Raw genomic sequence first — 27,788 nt, 5'->3', positions numbered from 1 at the left:
CGTTTTAATGACTAGTTTATTATATTCTATAATCATTTTCAGCCTATCTATTTTTCTTACAAGACATGTGATTTGACCTCGGTTTCAAAATGTTTGGCGTTATGGCCATTGTTCCTTTTACTTGCCAATTAATTAACTAAAAACGTCAAATGGACATATGACAATTGTCGTTGTTTACAATTTTAGTTTCAAAACAAATTTTGATTTCGCATTACAAAAGTTACATTAATGGCACATATATGGAAGTTTTCACCGCAGTCAGAGGAACTATTGCAACGATGTATAGCCATTGCACCACCAGAGGACGAAAACAATAAATGGGTACGTGCTTTTAGGAAGAAAACTCAGATTGAAATAAAACCAAACTCAACTTCAGTAGACGAGAAAATTGAAAGCAATTCGCAATTATTAACAAGTGAACCTGAAATTGTTATCGATTCAGACAATTACGAACAATTCTTTGAATCATTGGGAACGGGATCAGATTTGGACATCGAATTTCTGCAGAAAGAATGTCGTGAACACCCGAAGTTGCTAACTTTGATAGCGCATCGTTTACCAGCGCCATCTCTGGAAAAAATTGCTGACTACGTTTTCTTCACTAAAAATACAGATGACGCTTTCGTCAAAAACTTTGTTAAACACTCCTTACCAATAATTTTGATGAAAGACTACAAAAGATTTTATTTAGATCTAATAAAACTGATAATGAACAAATATAGCGATATTTTTACGGATCTATTGGAGGTAATAGTCAAAAACGAAAACGTATCAACGAACATATTAAGTGATCTGACGACTAATATAAATGGCGGCGAAAAGGAAGTTTTTCTCAAAGCATTCCTAAATATTGAATTCGCGTCGATCGACTTCATCCGACATTTGCAAACCATCAACAGTTTTTACGCGACTTGTGAAAAAAATGACAATTTACAGAAATACATATTTGATTGTCTCTACCGATCTAAAGAGCTGTGCAAAGAAAATAAGAAATACGGCAAACTATTAGTGTCTTACCTGCAAAATGTTAAAAACATGAAATCGGATGCTTACAAAAAAGAAATTCAAGAAATCGTCGAAAAACATTCGTCGCCTTTTTCCAAACAATGTTTTTTGTTGTTTAATCAAATAAATCGGCAAGATCGAGAACTATAAATTAACTATCACACGTTTATCGAAAAACCACATCATTTCGGATCCTCCCGATCCACTAATAGTGCTTTTAGGTACCTCAAGCACCGGTCACCGTTCGGTAAATTAACCCACAAACACAGCCCACTGAGTTTCTCGCCGTATCTCAGTGGGTCGCGCTTCCGATCCGGTGGTAGATTCTGCGAAGCACGGCTCTTGCTACGGTTCGTGTCAGCAACGCCGTCAGGTTTGAGCCCCGTGAGCTCACCTACTAGTTCGGCGAATCTAGAATAACCCCTCGAGGTACTAGAATAGGCAGGGAAAAAACAATCGAAACCGCAATGGAATCGAAATTGATTTGATTGATTGGATTGATTAGATTTCTTTCAATGAGGTTATTGGACACCGATTTCTCAAGTTTTTGTTTTGTTGCCAACCCTATTCTTTGTGCTACACCATAGACCCCACTAATTTTTATCACGGCTTGTATCGCATTTTTTCTTGTTTTTTTATAATAAAACTTCAAAATTGCTTAGAAATTTTCCACCGTCACCTATATTGGTAACAGAAAAAAAGTTCTACTGTCAGAGAGGGTGTAATGGGAACTGTAGGTGGCGGCCTCTCCCCACTGAAGGTCAAGGGGCAACCTGAGGGGGTTGAGCAGTCTAGCGCGCTACCAAGGAGTATTCGAGATAAAAGAGCAACCATTTGGCGGTGTATCGCGTCCCGACCCAGCAGGCTGGTTCTGGTCTAGCGGGGTTTCAGAGTCTTCGATTCGCCTGAAAGTCCTTGAGTTGAGCTGCGCCCTCTGGTTGTAGTGTTGACCCTCTTACCTCGTCCGGGTTCTGACCTGGGAGGGGATCAGACGCTTGGGCGAAGAGTGCAGGGGAGTCGTTTAGTGGGTAGGGCATCCTTAGGTCGGCGGTTCGCAGTCGCGAGAAAAATAGGTGCAATGGCGGGAACTGTTTTCATTATGCAAATAAAAAATGTGAAATAGAATAATTTTATTTTTTTAATATTATAATCAGAAAATATATTGAATAAGAAACATGCGTCAGTTTTGTTGGAAACCCTGTTTAATATTATTTATTTTTTACATTTATTCTGTAAATGGTTTGTTAAAGTTTTAGTGATTTCCAAATAGAAAATGTTAGCCGTGGCTACGTATTGAGAAAATGCTGCGGGCGCTGTGACAAGAAAAATACAATGTGAAATTTTCACGTTAAATACATTACATTAGTCAGTACAATGTGTGCATGATTTTATCATTCATTTCTTTGCCCGACAAAGAAACAAATTATCTTTCAAACACACTAGAATCTATCATTAAATTTAAAGTATATGTACTTACTGATACAAAAAAATCTACATAGTACATACCTAAGATGTACATTATGTTAGGCCTTAAATTATTATATGTACTTAACATTAATCCTAATCTAATGAAATTGAGAATTATACATGCTTTTTACGTTTTAATCAATATAAATAACAATACATTAATTTGTTTTTATTTAAACACTTATTTCGGCGACTAAATCATATATTTTAGTTTTAATACTAATTTTGGAAATCACTAATTAAGTTATAGTTCTGTAACAAAACGCAATTTTCAATCAAATTCGAGACAGTTTATCTTTTTTTTTAATCGATCACAAATGTCACAGAACTGCACCTTTGGTCACTTACAATCAGAATGTTGCTCTTTACAATTTAACAATGAACGTTAACACAGTGGTTTTAAATTACAAAAAATCTACGGGCATTTATGAATTTTAACAGCAAAAGTCAACACAAAAACGTTTTACTATGGACAAACTGACGTAGGAACGTAATATTTTTGAATGCATATTTGGAATGTAAAAAAAATATATTTCCCGCGCTCTGTACATAACCCACTTTTACTTAATTTTCACAACTACAAATGTCTCTATTACTTACTTACCGACCTACTTAAGAACATACTTTCTAAAACAAAAGCAATTATATTATTATTATTATGAGTATCAAGCGACATGCCGCCATAATGTTACATGAAAAATCACAAACAGTCAATTTCAGGTAGGTATGCAAACAATGTTTTACGTGCAATAGGCTAAAATAACAATTGAATTAATTCAATTGGGATTCCAATTATTCGAGTTCTTAAAAAATATATTTAGCCTTACTTTTAACATGGTTTAATTTTATTTAACGTATACTTTTTTGTACTTAAAGTTGAGAAATAGTGAGTTAATTAAAGTGAAATGTATTACATAATTCAAGTTAATTCTGAGAGCTATGTTAACGCGATAGACAACAATGGATCCGAAAAAATTGCATTGTACAGAATATTAAATACATATTCGTTCTAATAGCGCCTGCACTATTAAACTTAAAACAACCATATACAAAATTGTCAAATAATTTAAGTGTAATTAAGTTACATTTCAATTGCGATTTGCAGCTATAAAGATTTTCTACCCATTTAATATGAAGTTACAGTTTCACATGTGAAACATGTAGTAATTATTGCTGTAGATCTAAGAATCTGTTTAAAAAGCAATATTATTATTACCAATTTTGAATGGACTGTCAGATCTAAAAATATATAGTAACACAAAAGTTGCAATTTAGTGGGTTTCTTTTTCTTTCAAAATACTTCCCAGCTCTCTTGTGTAAAAATGAAAATTAATATTTTTAGTAGAGAAAATATGTTGGAAAATGTTATTTTGATTAAATTACAGATTATTTCCTAGAGAGCTTCAAATAGAACAGAAATGATAATAAGAATTTCACAGACATCAAAAAGTGCATTGAAATAGTAATGTTTTTTATAGATTAGGCATTTCATAGATTTAAAAGAGGAAAAAATCTAGAAAAAATATACTAAAAATAAAATTATTACGAATCAATCACATGAAATAAATGTTAAATGCCAGAAAACTGTTCACTCGAATAACTCGGACAGAGTCTCCTTCCTGTTCACATGGTTTTTATCATAGCAATGAGCCATCAACACCGATTCTCCAACTATTAGGTTCTCGAAGCAGAGCGTACAAGCATACATTGCATCACCGAAGCAAACTATTTTATTACCATCCCTATATAATGTCATCGGGTTTAAAACTGTGCTTGGCATGATTTCTTTTCCAGATGCAACACATTTCTTAATGTAGGCAGTCTTGTATAAAAAATGGATCTTCTCACAATGTTTCTGACTCAAAATGTGTTTCAAAAGGCATTCTTCATCAACCTCGGAAATATTACAGGCCGGACAGTGAAACGTTAGTATGTTCTTAGACTCAAATTCATCAGCTTCACAATTAATCTGTATGCTGTGAGCTTGCACGTAGAATGTGATCCGCTCTATAGCTGTCTTCTGCTGTAAAATAGACAGAGTCGAGTCTTCAAAACTATTATAGCTTACTATCATGTCTAATGACTCTGAATAAGCTGATAACGTATTGGAATCCATAGTGAAATTCCCGATCGAAGAAGTTATCGATTGGTTTGTGTCTTTTGACGTCAAGCCCGAGTCAGATGGTGAATAGTGGCATTTGCAATTGCATTCAGAAGAATCTGACTCGCTGAATAGGTGACCAGCATTGTGCATTGAGACACTTAACTCTTCTTTGTCACTCTCAGTACCGAATAAGTTGATCATGGCTTCCCTTAGATCGGGAAAATCATAGTGCTTCATTTTCTTTTTTATTGTCATCTTTGCAGATTTACCTCGTTGGATTCTGTACGACTTTCTTAAAACTGTTAATCCTTTTCTTCTATGATCTAGATATAAGTTGATGAATGTATCTATTGTTTCTTTCATAGCTAAAAGCTGCTGTTTTAATTTATTTTTAGATAAAGAATCCTCTTTCTCCACGATTATGTTCCATGATGGACTGACTCCTCGGGTTGTATTGTCGGCGTGAGTGACCTGGCCCAATATCTTAGGTATCCGTGTCACGTCCGTTCCAGACGGGGCAGTGACAATTGATTTTGCATTAAATATATTCGAGACTTCAATGTGAAATTGGAATTCATTAAGCAACTTCTGTAAGAAACATTCTAGCTTCTCCAGGCGCATTTGGTAGTTTAACAGCAGACTGATACGCTCCTCTTCATTCTTGTCCTCCAGGTCTTCGAAGGGCTCTGGTGAGACCGACGTGGATTCGCTGTCCGTATCTGGTTCCTGCTCAACTTTCCGACACATCTTGACCTCTTTCTTTTCGCTCGAGTCGTCTGTATCGCTGGGGTCAGAGTATGAATCGACTTCCACAATCTCTTCAGTTCTGGAAGACGAATCCGTCGGCGAGTCTGGTAAATCGAAGGAGCTATCGAAATTGAACCTCTTCAGTCTGAAACTGAAGACCTCGGCGCTTTTGCAATCCAGGAGCTTGTGTTTGGGCGTGTTCTCGGCGTTGGAGCCGTCATCATCGTTGTTGGTGAAGTCCAACGATCTGGTCATCGATTGACTGGCTTTCTTGACGTCTAGTTTTAATTTTCTTATTTTCCTCTTCTTCTGCTCGTTCGCGGCTAAAATGTCGGTGTCTGAATGCGAGCCTTTTTTTGTTATTATGTTTCCATGATCGGCGGCGGTGGTCTCCTTCAAGGTTCCATCCGGCTCGGCCTGCGTGTTGTGTCGACGGCGGCTCGTCAAAGACCCCTTCGCTCGGTCTTCGTTTGTTTTAGCAAAATATGTTATATTCGACAATATCTTACGGAATGCATAGTCCATTATTTTGCATAAATTCTCTTTACGTAACGAATTTAGAGCTAAACAGCAATAAGGTATTATATATTCGGTCCTGCCGACAATTCAACGAATAAAACCACTGTTCGAGCAAAACAAAAGGGTACTATCACATTTTTTGAGAATTTACCCGATTTTTTTTTTATTTTTCCCCATCACTAAACTGCACTTTATCATTGACATGTTTGTTTGAAGGAACACGAGAACTCACCGATCTTAATTCACGACTACCTACCTACAATTTTACGAAATTAAAAAAAAACAAAAAGAAAACAATTCTTATTCTCGGTCGCCAGTATGGACAACTAAGAAAAACGATTCTACCACATTAACAGTAACATTTTAATGGATAATTAATGGTAATGAGTGTGATTCTCATTACGGGAGAAAGCGAATTGTGTCTACACTGGTCTGTAGACTTCAGATAGTACTACGGTGTACCATAATGTATACTCCAGACAGATGGGTTCAATGAACTTAAGTAAATAGTTTAAGTATATAAGTATATGTATAGACCATGAACCCTTCTTACTTGAATATAACCCTTCACTCTGAAATGTTAGCCGGTTTGAGAAAATTGTGACTTTAGAACTGGCTTTCAATTTGTTAGTACTATACGTCAGTCGATGACCTTTAACACTGGGATGTCAGAAGCGCTATTTCTACCAAGTATACCTTATTTAAAAATTAATAGTAGCTTTTAATTTCATCATTCAGAGGTTTCCCTAGTTCGTTCTGTTACATTTATTCACAATATTTTTAATTAAATGGATTTGAAGTTTTGTGTGCTTTGTTGTACTGTGCAACTTTTTTGACCTGATACAATATGTAATACAAAGAATCGTAATTCATTAAATTCAATGTTCATTCTAAATTATCAAAAAGCAAGTTCAAAATCATATTAATAAAAGGAAGTTGTTCAATTTTACTTAAAAGACTTTACGCTTACACCGTTGTGCTTATTAAAAAACAAAACAAAAAAATCGTTACCAAATTCTCCCAAATTTCAAAATCTCAAAAATATGAATCAAGTTTTGTGAATAATTACTCGCTTAACTCGAACTCTCAATAAATAATACCATGTTAGTGAGCCGTCGCTTAATTTCAACATGCTCGACTTTTTCGTCTCTTAATTCAATAAACTCAACTCCAATTTTTGTAATTAGGGATTTGGCTGTATAGCCTTTGTTTCTTTGGCCTGTCCGATTGAAGAATAGAACAAAAACCAAATGTTTATTTTATTTTGTTTTGAACGTCTCGAAATCACTCGAAATAAATACCTACGAAATAGAAAATACATTGGGATTTAAAAAAAATAAACATTTCACACAATGAAACCTTCTATAGACGTAGATTCGTTGAGAACGGAGCACGAATCTGAGGAACAATGGGAAGTTAGACGAAGTTTCCTTTTAGAACACAAAGACGATTTTCCAGAAGCTGAATTAGTGACACTGGCGCAAATCTATACCAATATCGAATTTTTAGGATGCAGGTTCGTTTGGAAGCCAATCTATTTCGTTTTCCTAGTTAATCTTTCAAACCTAAACAGCTAGATTTCGCAACTTAAATTTATGCAAAAAGTTTTCTATTTTTGAGTTATTATCTACATAAAAAATATGAATTTCCAAATCGATGGATCTTAACGGAAAGTTTAGTTATTTTTCTTTCTGGTTGCATGTGCTGTGAACACAATCGGTTTGATGTTTCTGTGTACCAAACAATAATGAGCTTTAAAACGAATGCCAATCTTCTTCATTTTATGGTTATAACCTCATTGGAAATCCAGCCTATTGAGTTTTTCGCCAGATCTTCTCAGTGGGTTGCGTTTCCGATCTGGTGGTAGATTCTGCAAAGCACTGCTCTTGCTAGGACCAGTGTTAGCAACACTCTGGTTTGAGCTCCGTGAGCTCACCTATTAGCTCTGCGAATTTAGAATAGCCCTCAAGGTTACTACAATAGGTAGAAAAAGAAAGCTGAATTAAACTTCTCAACTATACATGTCTGTGGGTTAAGTTCGACAAGAACAATGCCCAGTGCTTGAGGTACCTAAAAGCACTGTTAGTGGATCGCGAGGATCCAAAATGACGTGTTTAAATCAGACAAATTACTTTGCTTTTTGTAGCGGCTTCTAGTTTCGAAGCCGGTAGCTTCTAGTCTCATATAACATGGTTTCACACAACATGGGACTTTGTAGGAATCAACAAAAACTGTCATCTTCATTTCTGAAATCTCTTACAGTTTTCTAGCTTAGTGAATCAGATTATGGCCCACCTGGTATTAAGTGATTACTGGCTCCAAAAGACATAAACATCTTAAATGTCACTACTTACCTTTTTTTTTTTTATTAAATAATGGCAATCTGCTGATACATCCAGCAATTTCTGCCAGTGTCGTGTTATACACTACTTACCTTGAGACATGAGTTCTAATATTGTATAGTACAATAACTGCGACATCCTTCAAACCAGATTGCTTCGAATAGGTAGGATGGTGGTGTCTATGTGTGGGCTTATAAGATACCTTCCATAATTTTTTTTTTTTTTTTTTCATAATCTATATAAAATAAATAAAAAGTTTAACCTGATTGCTCCCACATACTAATCAACATATTGTTTTCAGATATCCACCTCAAACAATGAAACGCATTTCGGTGTTGGCCGAGAAAGTGTCCGCCAAGTACAAGGAGAGCAGAAAGAATAAGTTGAAGCGAACTTTCGTGCAAGCCAGCGATGCGGCCGAGCAAAAAGCTAAACGTACCTTCAAGAAATAATATTAACTGTACAAATACTTGTAACTATACTTGAGACCTTAGAACTTATATCTCAAGGTGGGTGGTGCAATTACGTCGTAGATGTCTATGGGCGCGAGTAACCACTTAACACCAGATGGGCTGAGAGCTCGTTCACCCATTTAAGAAATAAAAAAAAATTTTTTTGTGTCTATCTGTCTTATTACATCATTTATCTAATTGTGCAAAGTTTACTGCAAAAGTTATTATTAAAGTTGCTTTTATGGTTTATTCTCAAATTTATTTCGTATTGTTACGCACTGGGGTTCGGGTTAACTAGAAATTCTACCGAAGTACAAATTAAAACTCTATTTAACTTAGAAAACTCACAGAACAGTTTACAATTCGTAATTCGCTTTTTCCGCTTTGCTCCAAATCGCATATTATAATTTGCGTAATTACTGTTGGTAGGACCTCTTATGAGTCCGCACAGATAGGCACCACCGCCCCGCCTATTTCTGCCGTGAAGCAGTGATGCGTTTCGGTTTGAAGGGTGGAGCAGCAGTTGTAACTATACTGAGACCTTAGAACTCATATCTTAAGGTGGGTGGCGTATTTACGTAGATGTCTATGGGCTCCAGTGACCACTTAACACCAAGCGGGCTGTGAACTCGTCCACCCATCTAAGCAATAAAAAAAAATGCGGTCCTTAAAACCTAAAGCTTAATTCTATATCTTAAAACCAAAATAAATAATACCACCCAGAAAAATATTTTTTTTATTGGCCTTGTAGGCAGCCGAGCATACGTCCCACCCAATGATGAGTGGTTACCGTCGCACATGGGCATCAGCAATGCCAGGAGCAGAGCCTAGCCCAGCAGAGCATACCGTTAAAATGCCATAAAATGCATTATGCAAAATAAAAATTTGCTGTCGCAGTATGCCATTCTCTGATACGTTTCTTAGTTATTGTATCAATGTCAATGTATGGTTTGGCTTGATAATCAATTGGATAGGACCCGGTAAGCCGTACTGTAATAGCATAGTTTTATATCAAGATTTTTCTGGGCCGCTCTGCTGTAGCCGGTGGTAGATTACTCAGTAAGCTGCACTTTCAATTTTAATCTACTATAGCTGTGTTTACTTTAGTCGATAAAGTGTTTATAAATAAAATAAATAAAAGACACAAGAATGAAATCACAACATAATATAATAAAGATGTATTTAATTCGATCACATTTGTATAATGTAAGGTTTTCTATAACTTAAATAAAAATAAAATACATACATAAAATATACTCAGTCTCTGGTTCTTAATCCCCACACTGAAGAGCGGCGCGTGCCGACCGTGGGCCTCGCTATGGCGCTGAGAACGGAAACAAAAACGATCTAAAGATATTTTTTAAGGAAATGTTATTATGTTTTTTTTCAATGGATTTTATGACCTGGCAACTAAGACCTTTAGGTTTATGAAAATGATATGAAATGAAAGTGATTAATTTGAGACATTAATCAACTGGGATAAAATATAGTCTCAGTAAAATCGTGGTCATTTACTGAGACTTTCAGTGGAGGATCCCGAGAAGTTACGTCCAGCAGTTTTGTTTAACTTTCCCACGTTTGTGCACTCTCAAGCCTTGTTCGGACTAGGCGAGTATTTTAGTCGAGTACCGATTAATTTAGTAGCTAAATGTGTCTGAACACCAAAAATTTAGTCGAGAAGGTTAGTAAATAATTTAGTCAAGTCAATCCATTTTGTTCTATTTTTTCGGGCGAGTAGTTTAGCCACTAAATTACTCGGTACTCGACTAAACTACTCGCCTAATCCGAACAAGGCTTCGCAGATACTAAACAGTTAATAAACCACCGTTATTACACGTTATTAAAACTTTGAAAAACACTAAATCAACGGATTCCAATCACTAAGGAAACTTGGGGTTTTCTTCAATAAATACCTGAACATGAAGTGGTTGATCTGGATCGATGGTAGATTGGCTTTTAATAAACTAAGATTTGGAGCTTGCAGCATCCCCCAAACTTCTAGGTATCGCAGAGAAGGCATCGCTGACAATTTACTGCAACAATGTTAGTTTACGAATAAATCTAGAGATTACTTGAACATAGTATTGAGGAGTGAAAGGATATTTGGTTTAAGCGACATTTAACTTGGTAATTAAAGGTGCAAAATCTATTATTTAGTGTTATCATCACGGTTAGACCGTATTCGAGGAATTACACCCGCTAAAAACGACGACTAAATATATTTTTAGTATGTCGGGGACAGTCATTAGTTTGGTAGAGGAAACGCAGCACGATTCCCGAGAGATGGCAGCACGATTGCGGTATCGTCGGAACTCGGCTAACCTCGTGCTACGACAGAGCCTAGCTGATGGAGGCGCGTAGACGGCGTAGACGCCATCACACTCACCAACCGGCCTTCTTGAAGAGCGGTGCCTCCGTCCTAAGAACTGTCATTCGTTTTCGTTTGCTAACGTCAAGAGATTTCTAAATTGTTCTAAGACAAAAAACGTGATTGGTGTACTCAATATTTCTCTTAGCTCGATCATCCTATTCGCCCTACGATGCCTGACAATGGTGTTTGTGAAGGAACCGACTATAAATCCCTTTTCCTGATCCACGCCATCTATCGGCTTTGTGAAGGTTTATAATGCGCCTTCTATCGGGCGAAGAAAAAGAACTGAGTATACGCTTCGCACCGCGCGCGTAACAGCAAAAAAATCGATTTATTTAAAAATACTGTTTTCGCAAGAACTTTGCTATTCAAACTTGTGCCAGTGTCTTTAAACTTGAGTCTTTAAACTCGACTACAGCAATCCAAAACAGTGCCCCGGAGACAGAAGACCACAATATAGAAATAATTTGTGAGTACCTTCCCCTTGCTTTAGCCAGATTAGTTTTCTGGGATTCAAATTAATTTCAACAAACCTTGTTTATACAACAGTGTTAATAGTTGTGGCCTCTCCGACATATGTATGGACACTTACGAAAGCGTATGTCCGGAGAGCATGTAGCAGCGACTGAGGGCCGCGTGCTCGAGCCTGCCCAGGGTCACCAGACTCTGCAGCGCGCGGGGGGTCAGCCGGGAGCAGTCCGACAGGTCCAGCTCGGCCAGGCGCGGGCAGCGCGCGCACAGCCGCTCCGTCACTGGGGAACATAGTAGAATATTTTTTTCCTACCTAAGCTGAGAACCTTGAGGGGCTATTTCAGCGTAACCTTAACTAGTAAGTGAGCTCACGAGGCTCAAACCTGACGACGTTGCTGACATGAACCCTAGCAAGAGCCGTGCTTCGCAGAATCTACCACCGGATCGGAAACGCGACGCACTGAGATCGTATCTAGTGATGCACCGGTGTTCGAATCCCGCAAGCCGGTACTAATTTTTCCAATGAAATACATACTTAACAAATGTTCACGATCGACTTCCACGGTGAAGGAATAACATCGTGCAATAAAAATCAAACCCGCAAAATTATAATTTGCGTAATTACGCAGCTCACAGACATCTCAACGTAGATACCGCCACCCACCTTGAGATATAAGTTCAAAGGTCTCAGTATAGTTACAACGGCTGTCCCGCCCTTCAAACCGAAACGCATTACTGCTTCACGGTAGAAATAGGCAGGGCGGTGGTACCTACACGTGTGGACTCACAAGAGGTCCTGTCACCAGTAAAACATCCAGATCATGATAATTGCTCACACTCATCAGTCATAATCCTGGCTCCGCCGAGGTTGAGCCGCTGCAGCCGGCGCGGCAACATGTCCACCAGCACCTGGAGAGCCGCCTCGCTCAGATTGCACCACGATATATTCAAGGACTGTAGGCTGAAAATTTCAAGGGAGTCTCGTCATTAATTTTCCAAACAGAGACATGCTTAATAACGTACGTGGCGTGTTACCTGGCTACGTAATGCAAGGTGTCATCTTCACCATTCCACGCTTGTGGGAAAAGGATATTGGGACGACAGTCCAGTTGTAACGGTCATACAACGAACAGTTCCACGTAGATAGCTCTAATCAAACTGTATGTAGCTATTGTATTTTCCGTAAATATACAAGTGCGTGTGAAGCTGAGGAGTGCGCGTTTGGGATGGTATGGGCGTGTGATGAGACGAAATGAAAATGAGGTTGGTAAGAGAGTGTTAACTATGAATGTCAAAGGATATAGAGGAAGAGGTAGACCTAAGAAGAAATGGATGGATTGCGTGAAAGACGATATGTGTAAGAGGGGAGTAAGCGGAGAAATGGTTTATGATAGAGGAGTATGGAAGGAGGAAACATGTTGCGCCGACCCCAGGTGACTGGGAGAAGGGCAGGATAATGAATGATACAAGAGTGTGAGTTAATAACGACTTTCATTTACAACAACTGGGCTCATCCTAAGGACTTTGTACGGGCCAGCGCGCACATCATACTGCATACCGATGCATTTTACATCAAAGTCATTCAATTTCAGCAAGGCGTCGCGAACTCACGTAATGTCGTTTTTATCATATAAATAGTCACCAATCAGTGTAAGCTTATCAATAAACAATTATTACTCAATATTGGAGCTGTTATCATTATCACAACAGAGGGTTGTGTGGACAAACCGTACACACGTAATATTGTTACGCCGCTAGAGTAACGCCATCTATCGCCGGATAGTCGAACGAATATCGAAGGATCTAGTAGCACCTAGAACGATCGAGAAGTACAACGCCATCTATTGTCAGATATTGGAAACACGATATTCGAAATGCGTGGAATATTCTCGATAGTTGCAGAGATGGCACGTAATTAATTAGTAATCGGAACTACTCGAAGCGAAACAACGAACGGATCACCCGAAGCGAAGCGGAAGAAGCGAATTGATAATTTTAAAGTGTTTGTGAAGTGTTTCAAGTGATAAGTACAGTTTTAAGTTGTACTTCAGTGGAACATTTATTCATCCCGAACCCCAGCGCTTCACAATATAATTTGTATACATATTACTAATGTGAAATGTTTTAAGAATTGGCAATGAAAATTTTCTGTTACATTCCATAAAATGTAAAATTAGTTAAAAGATAAGTTAGTTTTGATGGCATAGATGGATGGATCAGCTCACGATTCAAATTACCTAAAAAGTTATAAGAGCATGGGCTCTACCTATGTCTATGGAGGTATCATCACAACGTGAGTGGACCTACAGTTGCCATCTTGAGAAATGAGCTCGGAGTGCCACCCTTCAAACCGAAACGCATTACTGCTTCACAGCAGAAACAGGCGGGGTGGTGGCACCTACTGCTATCACAAGACCTTCTACCACCAGTGATTAAATACTAGACAAGGTATTTTTGGCTAGGACGACTAATAGACGGATCTATTAATGTAATCAAATAAAACTCACTTCACACATCCCTCAAGTAACGCTCTCAACCCTTCTGCGGTAATCCCTTGTGCCATTGTCATGTTTAATGTCTCCAAATTTGTACATCTACCTGAAAACACAATTACATAACTTATTTCAGCTGTAGACCGCGGACATCACCCAGCAAATTGTTTAATGTATATTGTAAGTGAAATTATTTTACTTATATTATTTTATTTTATACAGTAAGGTGTCTTAAGACGTTCATCCGTAGTTTTGAGAAAAGTAATTTCCGTGCAAATTACCCGTGCTTAATCACAAGACGTCCTGCCATACTATACTGTTACACCGGTAAGAGTAACGCCATCTATCGCCGTATAGTCGCAAGACCTAGAACGCTCGAGAAGTACAACGCCATCTATTGTCAGATAGCGGGAACTACTACTAGAGATGTGTGGAATATTCTCGATAATTCTAGAGATGACTTATCGGCTATAAAAGTCAGTCAGTAATCGGAACTACTCGAAGCGAAACAGCGAACGGATCACCTGAAGCGAAGTGAATTGAGAGTTTTAAAGTGTTTGTTGAGTGTTTTAAAGTGTTTGTGAAGTGTTCTAAGTGTTGAATACAGTTTTTCAAGTTGTACTTTGGTGAAATTTTATTGATCCCGAACCCTTAAGAGTGTAACAATACTAAACGCACAGGACCAATCCAGGAGCCACTCACCCAGGATAGCGCAGGTAGTGTCAGCAACGTTCACACTCTCCAAGCTCAACTTCTTCAAGCCGGGACAGTTCTCCAACAGCCGGTCCAAAGTCTCCAGCTGTATCGAGCACATGCTCAGGTCTAAATATTGGACGCGAGACGGCGCTGTTGACCCCGGGCACCACGAACCGATCTGAAACAAATAGGTTTTTATTATTATTGCCTTATAGGCAAACGAGCATACGACCCACCTGATGGTGAGCGGTTACCATGAAGTGTGTATACTTATATATTATAGTATAGCATAGCATAGTATTTAGTATATAACATAATTAATAGGTGTAATCTCGTATGTCCCCCCAATAAGGCGGACCACCCAGAAACATAGGCTTCTTCATAATTATAAACTAGGATTAAGATGATAATTAAACATGGAATACACGCAAAAAGACGTTTTTCTTTAACACCTCCCAAAGTACAACATTACAAATCGTCGCCCATGGACTTCAGCAATACCAGAGGCAGAGCCAAGCCACTGCCGCGCGGAAGGGAGGAGGGGTTGAACGAGCAGCGCCATCTGTCATCAAATAGTGGAAACGACTGGTGCTATCGGGATTGTTCTCGATATTTGTAAACTTGTCGTGTGGACTGTACGAGGTGTACTGTACTGTAAAATAGAGTTTTATGTGTTCTCCTGTTGGAGCACCGGGTAATGAATACTCCAGAGGGTCCTAAGGATCCAGAGGGTCCAGGTTCGAAAGGGAATGGCGGCGAGTAGCGGGCGAAGCGCGGACGTACACTCGTGTGTCCGCTTCGACGGTTGCGGGTGAACTCATAGATACTACACACAAATTAGTTATATATTAGACAAGCAACTCGAGCACTCAACAAAAATGTTTATGGGCATGGGCCACTAGATGGCTTCGCTTCGATTAGTTTCTCATTGGTCCTGTATATGGCAGTAACATATTACCTATCCTATCCTATATTTTATTTTAGTGAAGGATTTTGTAAATTTTCAGAAACCACAAATTGATAAAATTTAATCAATTTGTCTATAGCAAATAAAGACTTGTATGATTTATTATTTTTTATTTTCCGTGTTTAGTTATAAATGATAATAATTCGATAAGAAACAATTAGAGGTAGCTCACCTCCGAGCTGGCCAGCCTGACTATGACCGGCTTCCTGTCCAGGATCTTCCCCAGGGCGTCTCTGGCTATCGCCTTGTTGCCGAGGTCCAGCCGCTGCCACAGCGTCTCGTCCGAAGCTATCCGGTACCACCTGGGAACGAACACACGTACCCACGTTATAGTGAATCGATAACCGACTGCACGTTGGAGGTGTTAGTGATGTTCTAATTGTCACACGATCTACTTAAGTAGTAGTAGTTTTTTTTTTCCAACTGGAAAGGTAAATGTATCATAGTACCATACAGCCTAATCTTTTATAATTTTTTTATGATTTTTTTTTTTATGAAAAATTATAAATAAAATGAAATGAAGTTGATTAATTTGAAACATTAATCAATTGGCATGAAATTAAATGAAATGAGATGATATGGGATAATATATAATCTCAGTAAAATGATGGTCATTTACTGAGACTTTTCAGACTGTCAGCTGTCAAACTTGTTGAAAGTCAATATCAAGTATAATTTTTTTTTTTTTTTTTTTATTGCCTTTGTAGGCAGACGGGCATACGGCCCACCTGATGGTGAGTGGTTACCGTCGCCCATGGACTTCAGCAATGCCAGGGGCAGAGCCAAGCCGCTGCCTACCGCTTAATACTCTCCATAAGCCTCGTTTGAAGAAGGACATGTCATAGCGCTCGGGAAACACCGTGGAGGGGAGCTCATTCCATAGCCGGATGGTACGTGGCAAAAAAGATCTCTGGAAACGCACTGTGGATGACCGCAGTGGCTCCAGGTAGTATGGATGAACTCTACTCCGGTGGCGGGCGGTGCGATGGTAAAAACGAGATGCTGGTATCATCTCGAACAATTCCTCAGAGCACTCCCCATGGAACATACGGTACAAAATACAGAGGGAACCGAAGTCCCTCCGCAGACCCAGAGGCTCCAAACGATCCGAGAGAATGGGATTATCGACAATCCGAACGGCCCTCCTCTGTATGGAGTCAAATGGAAGAAGCTGGTATTTGGGAGCCCCGGCCCAGAGATGGGAGCAGTACTCCACGCGAGGCCGGACTTGTGCTTTATAAAGCAAAAGTCTTTGTCCAGGCGTGAAGTACCGCTTCGCTCTGTTGAGGACTCCCAGCATTTTGGACGCCAACTTGGCTTTGCCTTCCAAATGACTCCGAAACTGGACATCGCTCGAAATGTCGACCCCAAGTATCCCGATACTCTCGGAAGGTTGCAGGGATACTCCTTGGAATTGCGGCGCCATGACAAAGGGGTCCTTCTTCGCAGTGAACGCGCAAACCTGTGTCTTCAACGGGTTGAATTGAACTAAGTTCGATTCACCCCATTTGGAGACTCGCCCCAGAGAGTTCTCTACTTCAGACACAAGTTTTGATCGTCTCTCTTGCACCACGCTCCGAGAGAGACTCTGATGGCCGATATATCGCGCATCCCCCGTGCTATCATCTGCATAGCAATGCATGCCATCAATAGACAGCATGTCATTGATATACAGGATGAAAAGCGTGGGGGAGAGCACCGAACCTTGTGGAACGCCAGCGTTAATGGTCATGGTATCAGAACAGTCACCGTCTACAACGACCGTGATGCTCCGCCCATCCAAAAAGCTAGCGATCCACTTGCAGAGACCCTCGGGGATTCCGTAAGATGGTAACTTCGATAGAAGTGCCCTATGCCAGACCCTGTCGAAGGCCTTCGCGATATCAAGGCTCACAGCAAGAGCCTCGCCCTTGCTCTCCAAGGCTTCAGCCCACCTGTGAGTAAGGTATACAAGAAGATCGCCAGCTGAGCGACCGTGACGGAAACCATACTGTCGGTCACTGATCAGCTGGCGATCTTCAAGATACTTCAGGAGTTGTGTATTTATAATTCGCTCCATCACCTTGGAAAGCAAGGAAGTTATCGCGATAGGCCTGTAGCTCGATGGGTCCGACCGGTCACCCTTCTTGGGGATAGGGTGGACGTGGGCGGTCTTCCATGAAGACGGAACCCTGTTAGTGCAATAAGAGAGGCGATACAAACGCGTTAGCGCAGGTGTCAGCTCAGGGGCGCACGTTTTCAAAACCACTGCGGGGATGCCGTCTGGCCCACTCGACTTATGGACGTCCAGGAGTCTGAGCTCCCGCCTGACTGCACACTGTGTGAAGCAGATTTCCGGCAGGGAGCTATCACACCGGGGGATGTTCGGTGGTGTGGCACCCCCGTCGTCCAAAGTCGAGTTCGAGGCGAAGAGTTTGACCAGAAGGTCAGCCTTCTCTTTCGCGCTGTGGGCCAGATTGTCATCGGACTTGCGCAGTGGTGGGAGACTAGACCTGCAGAAGTTTCCTTCTGCAGCTTTGGCGAGCGACCAAAAAGCACGGCTCCCGGAGGGATAGCTCTTCAATCGCTCGCCAACTCTAGCGACGTGCTCCGACTTCGCCTTGGCAATTACCTTCTTGTAGGACCTGGAAGCGGCGTTATATTTCCGCCTTTCCCCTGAGATGTTAGGATCCCGACGTCTCCTGGCATTATCCCATGCCACGTATGCGGACCGCTTGAGGTGTGCAGCATCCCTGCTGGCATTGTTATACCAGGGTCTGCTGCGACCCCCAACGGGCACTTCAGAGGAGGGAATAAACAATTCCATCCCCTGGAGCACCACGTCTTTAAGACGGTCCGCACAGACGTCAGGATCAGCAGAGGAAAAGCAGAACCACCCCCATGGGTAGGATGCGTAAAATTCACGCAATCCATCCCAGTCTGCTGACATATACCGCCAAACTCTTCGATACCCGGTCGTCGTTTGACGATCAGGACGAGAGAGTGGTACGGCAGCACGAATAAGGCAGTGATCAGACGATCCAAGCGGAGCGTCGACCACCACACTGTATCCGGCCGGATCTGTGGTCAGCAGAAGGTCCAACAAAGAAGGCTCGTGCCCCTCGATATCTGGGACACGGGTGGGCTGTGTCACCAGCTGGGAGAAGCCGTAGGCCAAGGCGAAATCGTAGGCAGTCCGACCCGGGAGGTCAGTGGTTCTGGATCCCAACCACTCTTGGTGGTGAGCGTTAAAGTCTCCAAGAACCACCACCTCCGCAGATGGGTACTGCTCAAGCACGCGGTTAGTCCCCTCTTGCACATGCTCAAACAGAGCTGAACCTGCATCACTGCTGTGGGACCTGTACAGGCACGCGTAGATTCGGCTACGGCCCCCGTGATCTACGCGCAGCCACAAGAGGGACAGGTCCCGTTGTTCGAGGCCCCGAAGACGGCGACAACAGACATCAGCCCGGACGAATACGCACACCCCGGCTTTACGCAGGAAGTTGTGCTCCAATACGTAGCCGGGGTATTCAAGGTATGAGGTATCATCCGGAGCAGATATCTGCGTCTCCGTTAAAAAAAGCAGGGCAGGCTGCGCCGTCTCAAGGTGGTGGTGTACGGCGTCAAGGTTGCTATGTAGGCCCCTGACATTGCTGAAATCCACATTAAATGTGGAATGGGGGACCGCCTGTGAAACCCTTTTCTTTTTTTTTGTCGTCTTCATGATGTTTAAGTTTTCGGAGAGTAGGATTAGGAGAGGTAGGATGTTGGAGGTGAGATTGAGGCAACACCTGAATGAAGCGCGGAACATAGTACGTGCTCGACCACGGGTTGCGTGAGAGACTGACGCAGGGCATGGAAGGGCCCCCAGTCCACTCTGCGTGCGATCGCCGGGATCCACTCCGGTCTCCGACTCCGGCACGACGACCGCACGGCAGGATTTTACACCGGTTGGCGGGACAGCTTCCCGGGGCGGAGTTTAGTAGAGACACCCGGGTTCAGGTCCCCTACTGACCGGCGGGCGGCAGCGGGTACCGTTTCACTGGGTCTCCCTATACCCCCGTCAAACAATCACGCCCCGTGAGTTCGCACGCACGTCTGCTCCGCAAGTTCCAGGCGTCACCAAGACTCAACCCCAACAAGGAAGGGGAAAGGGAAGGGATAGAACTGGCTCTCCAACCCACACGCCGGAACACAGCTAGGCTATTTGGCGGCGGACTCTAGTTGGAGGGTGGTCGCCAGCCAGTCGGACTAGGTCCTACCACCGGTTATGTTTTCGGCTCCCGTTTAGCACCACCCAGGGGTCACTTGTAGGGAATCGCGGGTTAAACCTACGGAAGCGGGAAGCACCAACCCCCATATTCCGCCGTATATGTCGTCTGGTTCTAACCTGTTAGGGTTACGCTGATATGGCTTCTCAAGGTCATCAGCTAAGTCAAAAAAACATACTTTCAGTATGATATTAGTACGAGTGCCCATCGTAAATATAATGAGCTCACTCTCTAGCTCACTCATGAACCGAGCCGTATTAAGTTGTTTCTGAAACTGATAGGTCTGAGCTCTGAGAATCTTATACCTTTAAACGAGCAATTCTTGTATATTATTAAATATATAATCTGAATCTCGGAAACGGCTCCAACGATTTTCATAAAATTTAGTATACAGGGGATTTCAGGGGCGATAAGTCGATCTAGCTACGATTTATTTTCAGAAAATGTTGTTTTATTCGTGTTTTCAATAATTATGACTCTTCCCGACATCTATTAGCGAATAATAATACTATTTTTCTTAATTGAGGGCAGCTAACCGCTCTAAAGACACAACAAGATCGCGTTATCACAAAATCATCTAGTCATCATCTAGTAACTAGTTGTACTGAAGCAAGTCTCGGTCCGGCCTACCTCTTACAGACGAGCATGCAGTGCGCGAGCGTGCGCTTGGGCAGCCAGCGGAACACGCTCAGGATCATCTCGTCCGAGAGCACCGAGAAGGAGTCCGCGCCGCAGCGGCGGGGGGCGGCGCCCCGGGGCTGCGCCGGCCTCCGCGCGGGGGACGACGCTGCGGACAAACAGACTGAGTTGGCACATTTCCCGGCAGAATGGTGGTACATACCCGTGCAGATTTGCAAGACGCCAATAAATAATAATTTCACTGGTGGTAGGACCTCTTGTGAGTCCGCACGGGTAGGTACCACTACCCCGCCTATTTCTGTCGTGAAGCAGTAGTGAGTTTCGGTTCGAAGGGTGGGGCAGCCGTTGTAACTATACTGAGATCTTAGAACTTATATCTCGAGGTGGGTGGCGCATTTACGTTGTAGATGTCTATGGGCTCCAGTAACCACTTAACACCAGGTGGGCTGTGAGCTCGTCCACCCGTCTAAGCAATAAAAAAAACATTATATATATATTTAATGAAGTTAGCAATATGAATTACTATTGTGGACCAAATGCTGCCTAATACATCAATAAATGACCGGGCCTGAACTATCTCCCTATCAGTAAGCCCCGGCCTCATGGCTACTGTGAATGCTTGGACAAAGTCAACTAACGTGTCCTGACTGGGCTGGGATGCGCCCGCTGCTCCCTGGGCACGTAGGCGCTGATGCACTGCGCCAGCGGGGTCTCCTCGTCAAACGCGATCCCTTCCACTAGAGTCGTCTCAGAGTCCGTCTGCTGGAGAGGTTTGCCTGCAAAACATCAATGGAGTTTGAATTTACTTTAAGACTGCTTCTTAGGCAAAAACTAGTGACCTCATAATAATATACATATACACATTTTACTGGTGGTAGGACCTCTTGTGAGTCAGAGCGGGTAGGTGCCACCACCCTGCCTATTTCTGCCGTGAAGCAGTAATGCGTTTCGGTCTGAAGGGAAGGGCTAACACAAAAACATTATTGAAATTATTAAGTACTATACTGAGATCCTAGAATTTATATCTCAAGGTGGGTGGCGGTATCTACGTTGTAGATGTCTATGGGCTCCAGCAACCACTTAACACCAGGCGGGCTGTGAGCACGTCCACCCATCTATACAATAAAAATAAAACGTGCCCGCGCTAAGACACATCCAAACAGGTCAACACCTAATACATGTAATCGAGCTGTGCAATAGTCGATATTTCGATGTTCGGCACTTTAAACGCGTTAATAGAGGGTCGATATACCGACGGTAGGCGCTTTAACGGTTAAACCGTAAATTTACTTTAATTAGTATTTGTTGAATGGATGTTCCGTCAAAGTGAGTATACCTCCGGTGCCGGTCAGTGACCCCGCGCCCCACTGAAGCCGCTCGGTCACTGACCCCGCGACTCTGTATTTTATTTATTGTATTACTAATGAAACCCAGTCCACTGTGTCTATAACTGATATATGAAGACATATCTTAAGCTTACTCGCGCGCCACCTGTCGTGGCTACTAGAAAATCACTGACTGGGTGCTGCAGTGGTTAGGATAGACGGTGTATGCCTGTGTGGAACCTGTGTGTTACGTTCCAACTCCATAGAAAATTGAGTTCACTTTTACGTTATCACCATAACCACTTAGCACCAGGTGGACTGTGAGCTCGTCTACCCATCTAAGCAATAAAAAAAAAATATGCCGTAGAACAGACGATCGCTGGAGAAGACGGCAGCCGGAGCAGAGAGATAGGTGGTGCGATGACCTCCGGACGGTGGCCGGCAACAGAGCCGAAGGCTGAGGTCAGTGGTGTGGATTGGGAGAGGCCTACGTCCAGCAGTGGACAACAATGGGCTAATGATGATGATGACGATTTTTGTAAAAAAAAATTAAGTTATTTTTTTTTGACAAGGTAATTATATTGTTGGGTGAAGAAAGTAAAGCCTGAAAGAGGAGTGCACGCGGTAGAGATGCGAACGTTGAGATGGATGTGTGGAGTGACAAGAATGGACAAAATAAAGAATGAGTATGTGTGAAAGTAGTCCTGGTAATCAACAAATCAAAGAGCGGACGGTTAGTGTGGTATGGACATGTGATGCGTAGAGACGAAACTCTCGCATGTGACTAGAAGATGTATGGAAATGGTAGTGCAAGGTAAAGGGGGAAGAGGTCAACCACGAAGACATGGATGGAGTGTGTGAATGACGAGATGAGAGAGAGGAGTGAGTGTCAAATGACGGTTGATAGAAGAGACTGGAAGAGAAAAATTAGCTGTGCCGACCCCAACTAGTGGGATAAGGTGGAGAAAAAGAAGGTATATTATCTTTTTTTTTAAATATGTGAATATAAACTCTGCACTAAAAAGTTTAATTTCAGGTTTGTTACTGACAGTACATGTGATGTTACAAGCACTATATACAGTTTTATTCTTCGGGGCATGATATTAATTAAAACCAAAATGCTTACTAGGAAATAATTAGATCATATATATGCATAATTTTATAGAATAGTGTTATTGCATGGTTGACTTGGTGGTGCAGTAAGTTAGAATGCCTGACTGTTTTCGTGGAGAATCATGGGTTTGATTACCACATTGGGCAAACATACTTGTAATAAATAATTTTGTTTGCAGTTTGTCAGGTTGTTTATTATCTATATATGTACATATTTAAAAGTATGTCAGTCCTGTAATACAGGGAATCCTAAATTGGGGCCGGATGATCGTGCATGATTAGTTCTCAGTTTTATCCTATTATTAATATCAGGCATGCAAATAGGTAGACTGATAGAGATACAGTTATCAATAATATTACTTAGACTAGATCCTCTTTAAGCAGGCAGGCAGGTAGGCAGCGGCTTGGTTACGGTAGGCAGCGGCTTGGTACGGTAGGCAGCGGCTTGGCTCTGCCCCTGGCATTGCTGAAGTCCATGGGCGACGGTAACCACTCACCATCAGGTGGGCCGTATGCTCGTCTGCCTACAAGGGCAATAAAAAAAAAAAAAAAAAAAAAAAAGTATTCGTACCCTGGACCATAGTCGTCGTTGAAGTCGTCGTGGCCTAACGGATAAGACGAAGGTGTTCGAGTCCCGCAGGCGGGTACCAATTTTTGTAATGAAATACGTACTCAACAATTGTTCACGATTGACTTCCACGGTGAAGGAATAACATCGTGTAATAAAAATCAAACCCGCAAAATTGTAATTTTCGTAATTACTGGTGGTAGGGCCTCTTGTGAGTCCGCGCGGGTAGGTACCCCCACCCTGCCTATTTCAGCCGTGAAGCAGTAATGCGTTCCGGTTTGAAGGGTGGGGCAGCCGTTGTAACTATACTTGAGACAATAGAATTGATATCGCAAGGTGGGTGGCGCATTTACGTCCATTAACCAGTTAATACCAGGTGGGCTGTGAGCTCGTCCACCCATCTAAGCAATAAAAAATAAAAACACAATGATAGACAATTAACTTATGGACGAAACCTAAATAGCCTAAAATAATATTAATTTACCAAAGTAAGCATGAATGATTGTTGTTTTAAAGCATTCATATTTAACAAACCAGCAACTACCCCCCGGCAAATATTTGAGGACATAGTTTCTGCAATAGTGACATAGTTTTCTCAAAAATATTCTGAGAAAAAACAAAAAACAAAAAAAAGCCCGCTGAGTTTGTTTTGCCGGTTCTTCTCAGGACTGTGGCTTTTTTTGGAACCGGTGCTAGATTTAATATTGTTATTTTGACATTCAACGTGTGTCATACTGACATCTAAGTTGAAATAAATGATTTTGATGAGCAGCGAGACTTTACGGAAGACTTACCGGGGTGAACGCGAGGGCTCTTTGCCTTGGAAGGTCCCGGGCTTCGTCTTGTGATCGGAGAACATGAATTCATATTTGGATTCACATTTTCTATGTCCCTTTTCCGTTTTGTGCCTTTGTGGTGGTGCTGCAATCGAAATAAAGTGTTGAATTTCCATTACCACTATTTTTTTTTATTGCTTAGATTAGTGGACGAGCTCAGCCCACCTGGTGTTAAGTGGTTACTGGAGCCCATAGACATCCACAACGTAAATGCGCCACCCACCTTGAGATACAAGTTCTAAGGTCTCAAGTATAGTTACAACGGCTGTCCCACCCTTCAAACCGAAAGGCATTACTGCTTCACGGCAGAAATAGGCAGGGTGGTGGTAGCCATCCGCGCAGGCTCACAAGAGGTCCTACCACCAGTAAAATGATAATGGTTAAACAAGCCTACTTTTACCGGGAGTTTTATAGAAAAATAGACCTGCTCCTCATTGTTGCTTGGCTGTGCAGGACTTCCATTAGCAAACAAAGCACTTACCACGAGGGTCATGTCGCCAAACACAGACAGCGATAAAAAACATAAAACTCACCCCTCCACTGCTCGAACCCAGTTCACAGGATTGTTCATTATCATCAGGCTCCAGCAAACTAACCCCCATTTCTTGTAATACCTAAAAATAAAGTTTATTTATTTATTCCCTAAACTTTATTTATTCCCAAAATCATACAGTTCCCTTAACATGAGACATTATTCTATCTATGGATTAAACATTAGTATTAAACAATTAGTTCTAACATGTAATTGTTACTATGCAAACATTATAAGAATTGAAAAAGATGTATTTCTAAGATATAATAATCAAACCTTTGTACAGAAAAACAAAGTTATATCATATCTCCAAAACCCTTTGAAGAAACCTAGTATGCCACAGTGCACTTTGATGATCTATGCTCGGCTAGTCTGACGCAAATCAAAATTGATATCTTAATCTGTGTTTATCGAATTTTAATCAAACATATTCCTTTTGTTGTGTAGAATAACACAGACTAATGGAATGCCCGTAAATCAGATCTTCTTCAATGAAAGCCTATAGGCTTTTTATGGTTTAATATGGTATAGGATTGTAAAAAACAATTCTCAAATGTTTCTTTAAACCTTATATTTTTCAATGTCTATGCTTGAATGTGTGTTTGGACCACTCATGTATTAATCTAGTACCTCTAAATACAAATAGAAATTTAGTAATTGAGAAAAAATTACTAGAAACATAGCTTGTCCCGTTCCTTGTCTTTTTTAAAGCTTTTCTTGCTTTGATAGGTGGATCAGATCAGGGCCTACCTTGTGTTAAGTGCTTCCTAGAACCCTATGGGTTATTGATGTCTATAAATCAACAATGTCAATGCCACCACCTACCATGAGAGTAAGCTCTAAGTTTCAGTTCTATGGCTGCCCCACCTTTAAAAACCAAGTGCATTGCTGCTTCACATCAGAAATAGGCAGGGGCATGTTACCTACCAGTACAGGCTCACAATATGTCCTCCTACCACTAGTAAATATGTGCATAACGTAAAAAAATACATAATATTATTTGAAAGCATTACTTATAATAGTGATGAGTTAAACCAAATTTGCATAACTGAGAAATGGTCCAAAAACTGTTTGCAATGTTGCTGTATGAGCACATATTCATACAGTCTTATTTGTTTGTGAATAATGGTCACCCGACTGCTTATATGGGACCTCGCAGGGTGGCGGTATCAACCATTGCTCACTACACGCCTGAGAACCCATAAAATCTATACATCAAAATGGGAGCATGTATACATATTTCGATCTCAGTTCATTTACGTGTTTTGTGGCAAAACTATAAAATTACGCGTCCCAAGCTTGGTATGTATATTAATATTGGATTTAGGAGCTGTGAGAAACTCGAATGATAGTTAAAACACGATTGATATCAAATAAAAAGTTTTTAACTAGAACGGGAGAGGGCGGGAAAAAATTACTACATACCTCGTAATTCGTTCGTTTGTCCATCAAACTCCAACTTTTCCGCGTCGAATTACTTATTCTAAGTTTTTTCTTGCTGAAATAATATTCCAACTCTTTGAATAACCGTAAATATAGTAGTGTAAAAATAATAATTAGGGCGTGATTATTTCGCGCCATTCAACTTTACCGCTGAAAATCAGCTGTCATGTCAGATTGAATTCCATGACGATTTTTGCTAAAAATTCAAGTCTCACCTAGGACTTTCTGCATCGTCTGGTTTAACGGGTGAATTAACTTCATCTTCCAGACCACTAATGTTCATTTTCACTTAATTTTGTATTATAAATTTCCAAATATAGCTAGATAAAAAATTTGGCACACGCAATAGATAGCACTTTGAAGACAAAATTAAATTAATAAAAAAGGAATTCAGCTATAGACAAATAAGACAAATTTTTTAAACGTACAAACTGACATTGACATTGGACATTAATGTCACACTTGCTATTACTAAATCGAGAACTTCTTTGCTCATGATTGCCACTCAGATTGATTATTAAGCTTGTCGAAAAACAGATTTTTTTAAATTATTTATTATTATTATGAATTATTTATATTATACAATTTCTCTCTATTTATTTATATATTAATTTAGTTATATATTTAACTTTTCTTTAATTATTACTATTATTTGATATTTTTTCACACCATCGCGATTCGCGGCTACCCCACGATTTTTTTTTCTTGAATCAGGGCATAAAATGTCTCGATTGACTTAAATAATGTATACTTTGTTGATGACAAAATCTGATTATCCTTAAAGATTAAGGTCACCAATGACACATAGTTACACTATGACTTAATTCATTACGAGAAACGGATACGCGCTCTCGCTCTCTGCTGTTCTAGTAACCATTCAAACCAGCCTTGATCGACAGCTGTAAGCACTTAAATTTCAGAGCACATTAAATAAGGAATTCTTCGGTATTTTTATTTATTACATTGTCCCCGTTTTTATTCGACTAAACACGATAGATAGTAAAACAAAACAATAAAACAATAAGATTAACTTGGCAACTATTTCTGGGTAGGTTTCACTTCTAGATTAAAAGTTATTTATTTCATTTTGTGAATATAGAAGTGTAAGGGTAAATGAAAAAAAATATTATCATGATTTACCTCCTGTTTTGACAACTTTAAGATCAAAATTCCAGCGCACTGAGTTTCTCTCCAGATTTTTTTTTATTGCATAAATGGGTGGACGAGCTCATAGCCCACCTGGTGTTAAGTGGTTACTGAAGCCCATAGATATCTAGAACGTAAATGCGCCACCCACCTTGAGATATAAGTTCTAAAGTCTCAAGTATGCTACAACGGCTGCCCCACCCTTCAAACCGACACGCAGTACTGCTTTACGGCAGAAATAGGCAGGGTGGCGGTACCTACTCTACTCGCACGGACTCACAAGAGGTCCTACCACCTTAC

General features: G+C 40.9%; 4 protein-coding genes across 4 annotated transcripts; 2 read left to right on the top strand and 2 right to left on the bottom strand.

The window, feature by feature from the left end:
* Window positions 1–156: 156 nt before the first annotated feature.
* LOC149501922 (uncharacterized) lies at window positions 157–2,634 on the top strand. The gene has a single exon (XM_089731431.1). The coding sequence runs from the start codon at window positions 229–231 to the stop codon at window positions 1,153–1,155; it is 927 nt and encodes a 308-aa protein (XP_089587557.1). The 5' UTR covers window positions 157–228; the 3' UTR covers window positions 1,156–2,634.
* On the bottom strand, window positions 2,134–6,530 carry LOC114244435 (uncharacterized). The gene has a single exon (XM_028176245.2). It carries the CDS (start codon window positions 5,846–5,848, stop codon window positions 4,061–4,063), a length of 1,788 nt encoding a protein of 595 aa, XP_028032046.2. The 5' UTR covers window positions 5,849–6,530; the 3' UTR covers window positions 2,134–4,060.
* A 537-nt stretch (window positions 6,531–7,067) lies between these two features.
* LOC114244398 (partner of xrn-2 protein 1) lies at window positions 7,068–9,892 on the top strand. Its single transcript, XM_028176191.2, has 2 exons — window positions 7,068–7,358; window positions 8,486–9,892. The coding sequence occupies exons 1-2, from the start codon at window positions 7,195–7,197 to the stop codon at window positions 8,634–8,636; spliced, it is 315 nt and encodes a 104-aa protein (XP_028031992.2). The 5' UTR covers window positions 7,068–7,194; the 3' UTR covers window positions 8,637–9,892.
* On the bottom strand, window positions 9,785–26,866 carry LOC114244364 (S-phase kinase-associated protein 2). The gene is made up of 13 exons (XM_028176146.2): window positions 26,558–26,866; window positions 26,325–26,397; window positions 24,901–24,981; window positions 24,326–24,452; window positions 21,164–21,301; window positions 20,517–20,673; window positions 15,806–15,935; window positions 14,673–14,844; window positions 13,986–14,076; window positions 12,315–12,439; window positions 11,600–11,759; window positions 10,550–10,669; window positions 9,785–9,960 (listed from the first exon to the last, which is right to left on the bottom strand). Exons 1-13 carry the CDS (start codon window positions 26,623–26,625, stop codon window positions 9,894–9,896), a joined length of 1,509 nt encoding a protein of 502 aa, XP_028031947.2. The 5' UTR covers window positions 26,626–26,866; the 3' UTR covers window positions 9,785–9,893.
* Window positions 26,867–27,788: the final 922 nt, after the last annotated feature.

This window comes from Bombyx mandarina, chromosome 11 (genome assembly GCF_030267445.1).
Source record: "Bombyx mandarina strain Sakado chromosome 11, ASM3026744v2".
In the NCBI taxonomy this organism is placed as follows: Eukaryota; Metazoa; Arthropoda; class Insecta; order Lepidoptera; family Bombycidae; genus Bombyx; species Bombyx mandarina.
The sequence above is the reverse complement of the archived record's forward strand: the minus strand, read 5'-3'. Positions and strand labels throughout refer to the sequence as shown.

Coding starts and splice junctions, on each gene's coding strand:
- LOC114244398 (XM_028176191.2), top strand. CDS start 7,195: ATGAAACCTTCTATAGACGTAGATTCGTTGAGAACGGAGCACGAATCT. Junction 7,359..8,485: donor ATCGAATTTTTAGGATGCAG/GTTCGTTTGGAA, acceptor TATTGTTTTCAG/ATATCCACCTCAAACAATGA.
- LOC114244435 (XM_028176245.2), bottom strand. CDS start 5,848: ATGGACTATGCATTCCGTAAGATATTGTCGAATATAACATATTTTGCT.
- LOC114244364 (XM_028176146.2), bottom strand. CDS start 26,625: ATGAACATTAGTGGTCTGGAAGATGAAGTTAATTCACCCGTTAAACCA. Junction 24,982..26,324: donor ACAAACGAACGAATTACGAG/GTATGTAGTAAT, acceptor CTTTATTTTTAG/GTATTACAAGAAATGGGGGT. Junction 12,440..13,985: donor TTACTTGAGGGATGTGTGAA/GTGAGTTTTATT, acceptor TGAAATTTTCAG/CCTACAGTCCTTGAATATAT.
- LOC149501922 (XM_089731431.1), top strand. CDS start 229: ATGGCACATATATGGAAGTTTTCACCGCAGTCAGAGGAACTATTGCAA.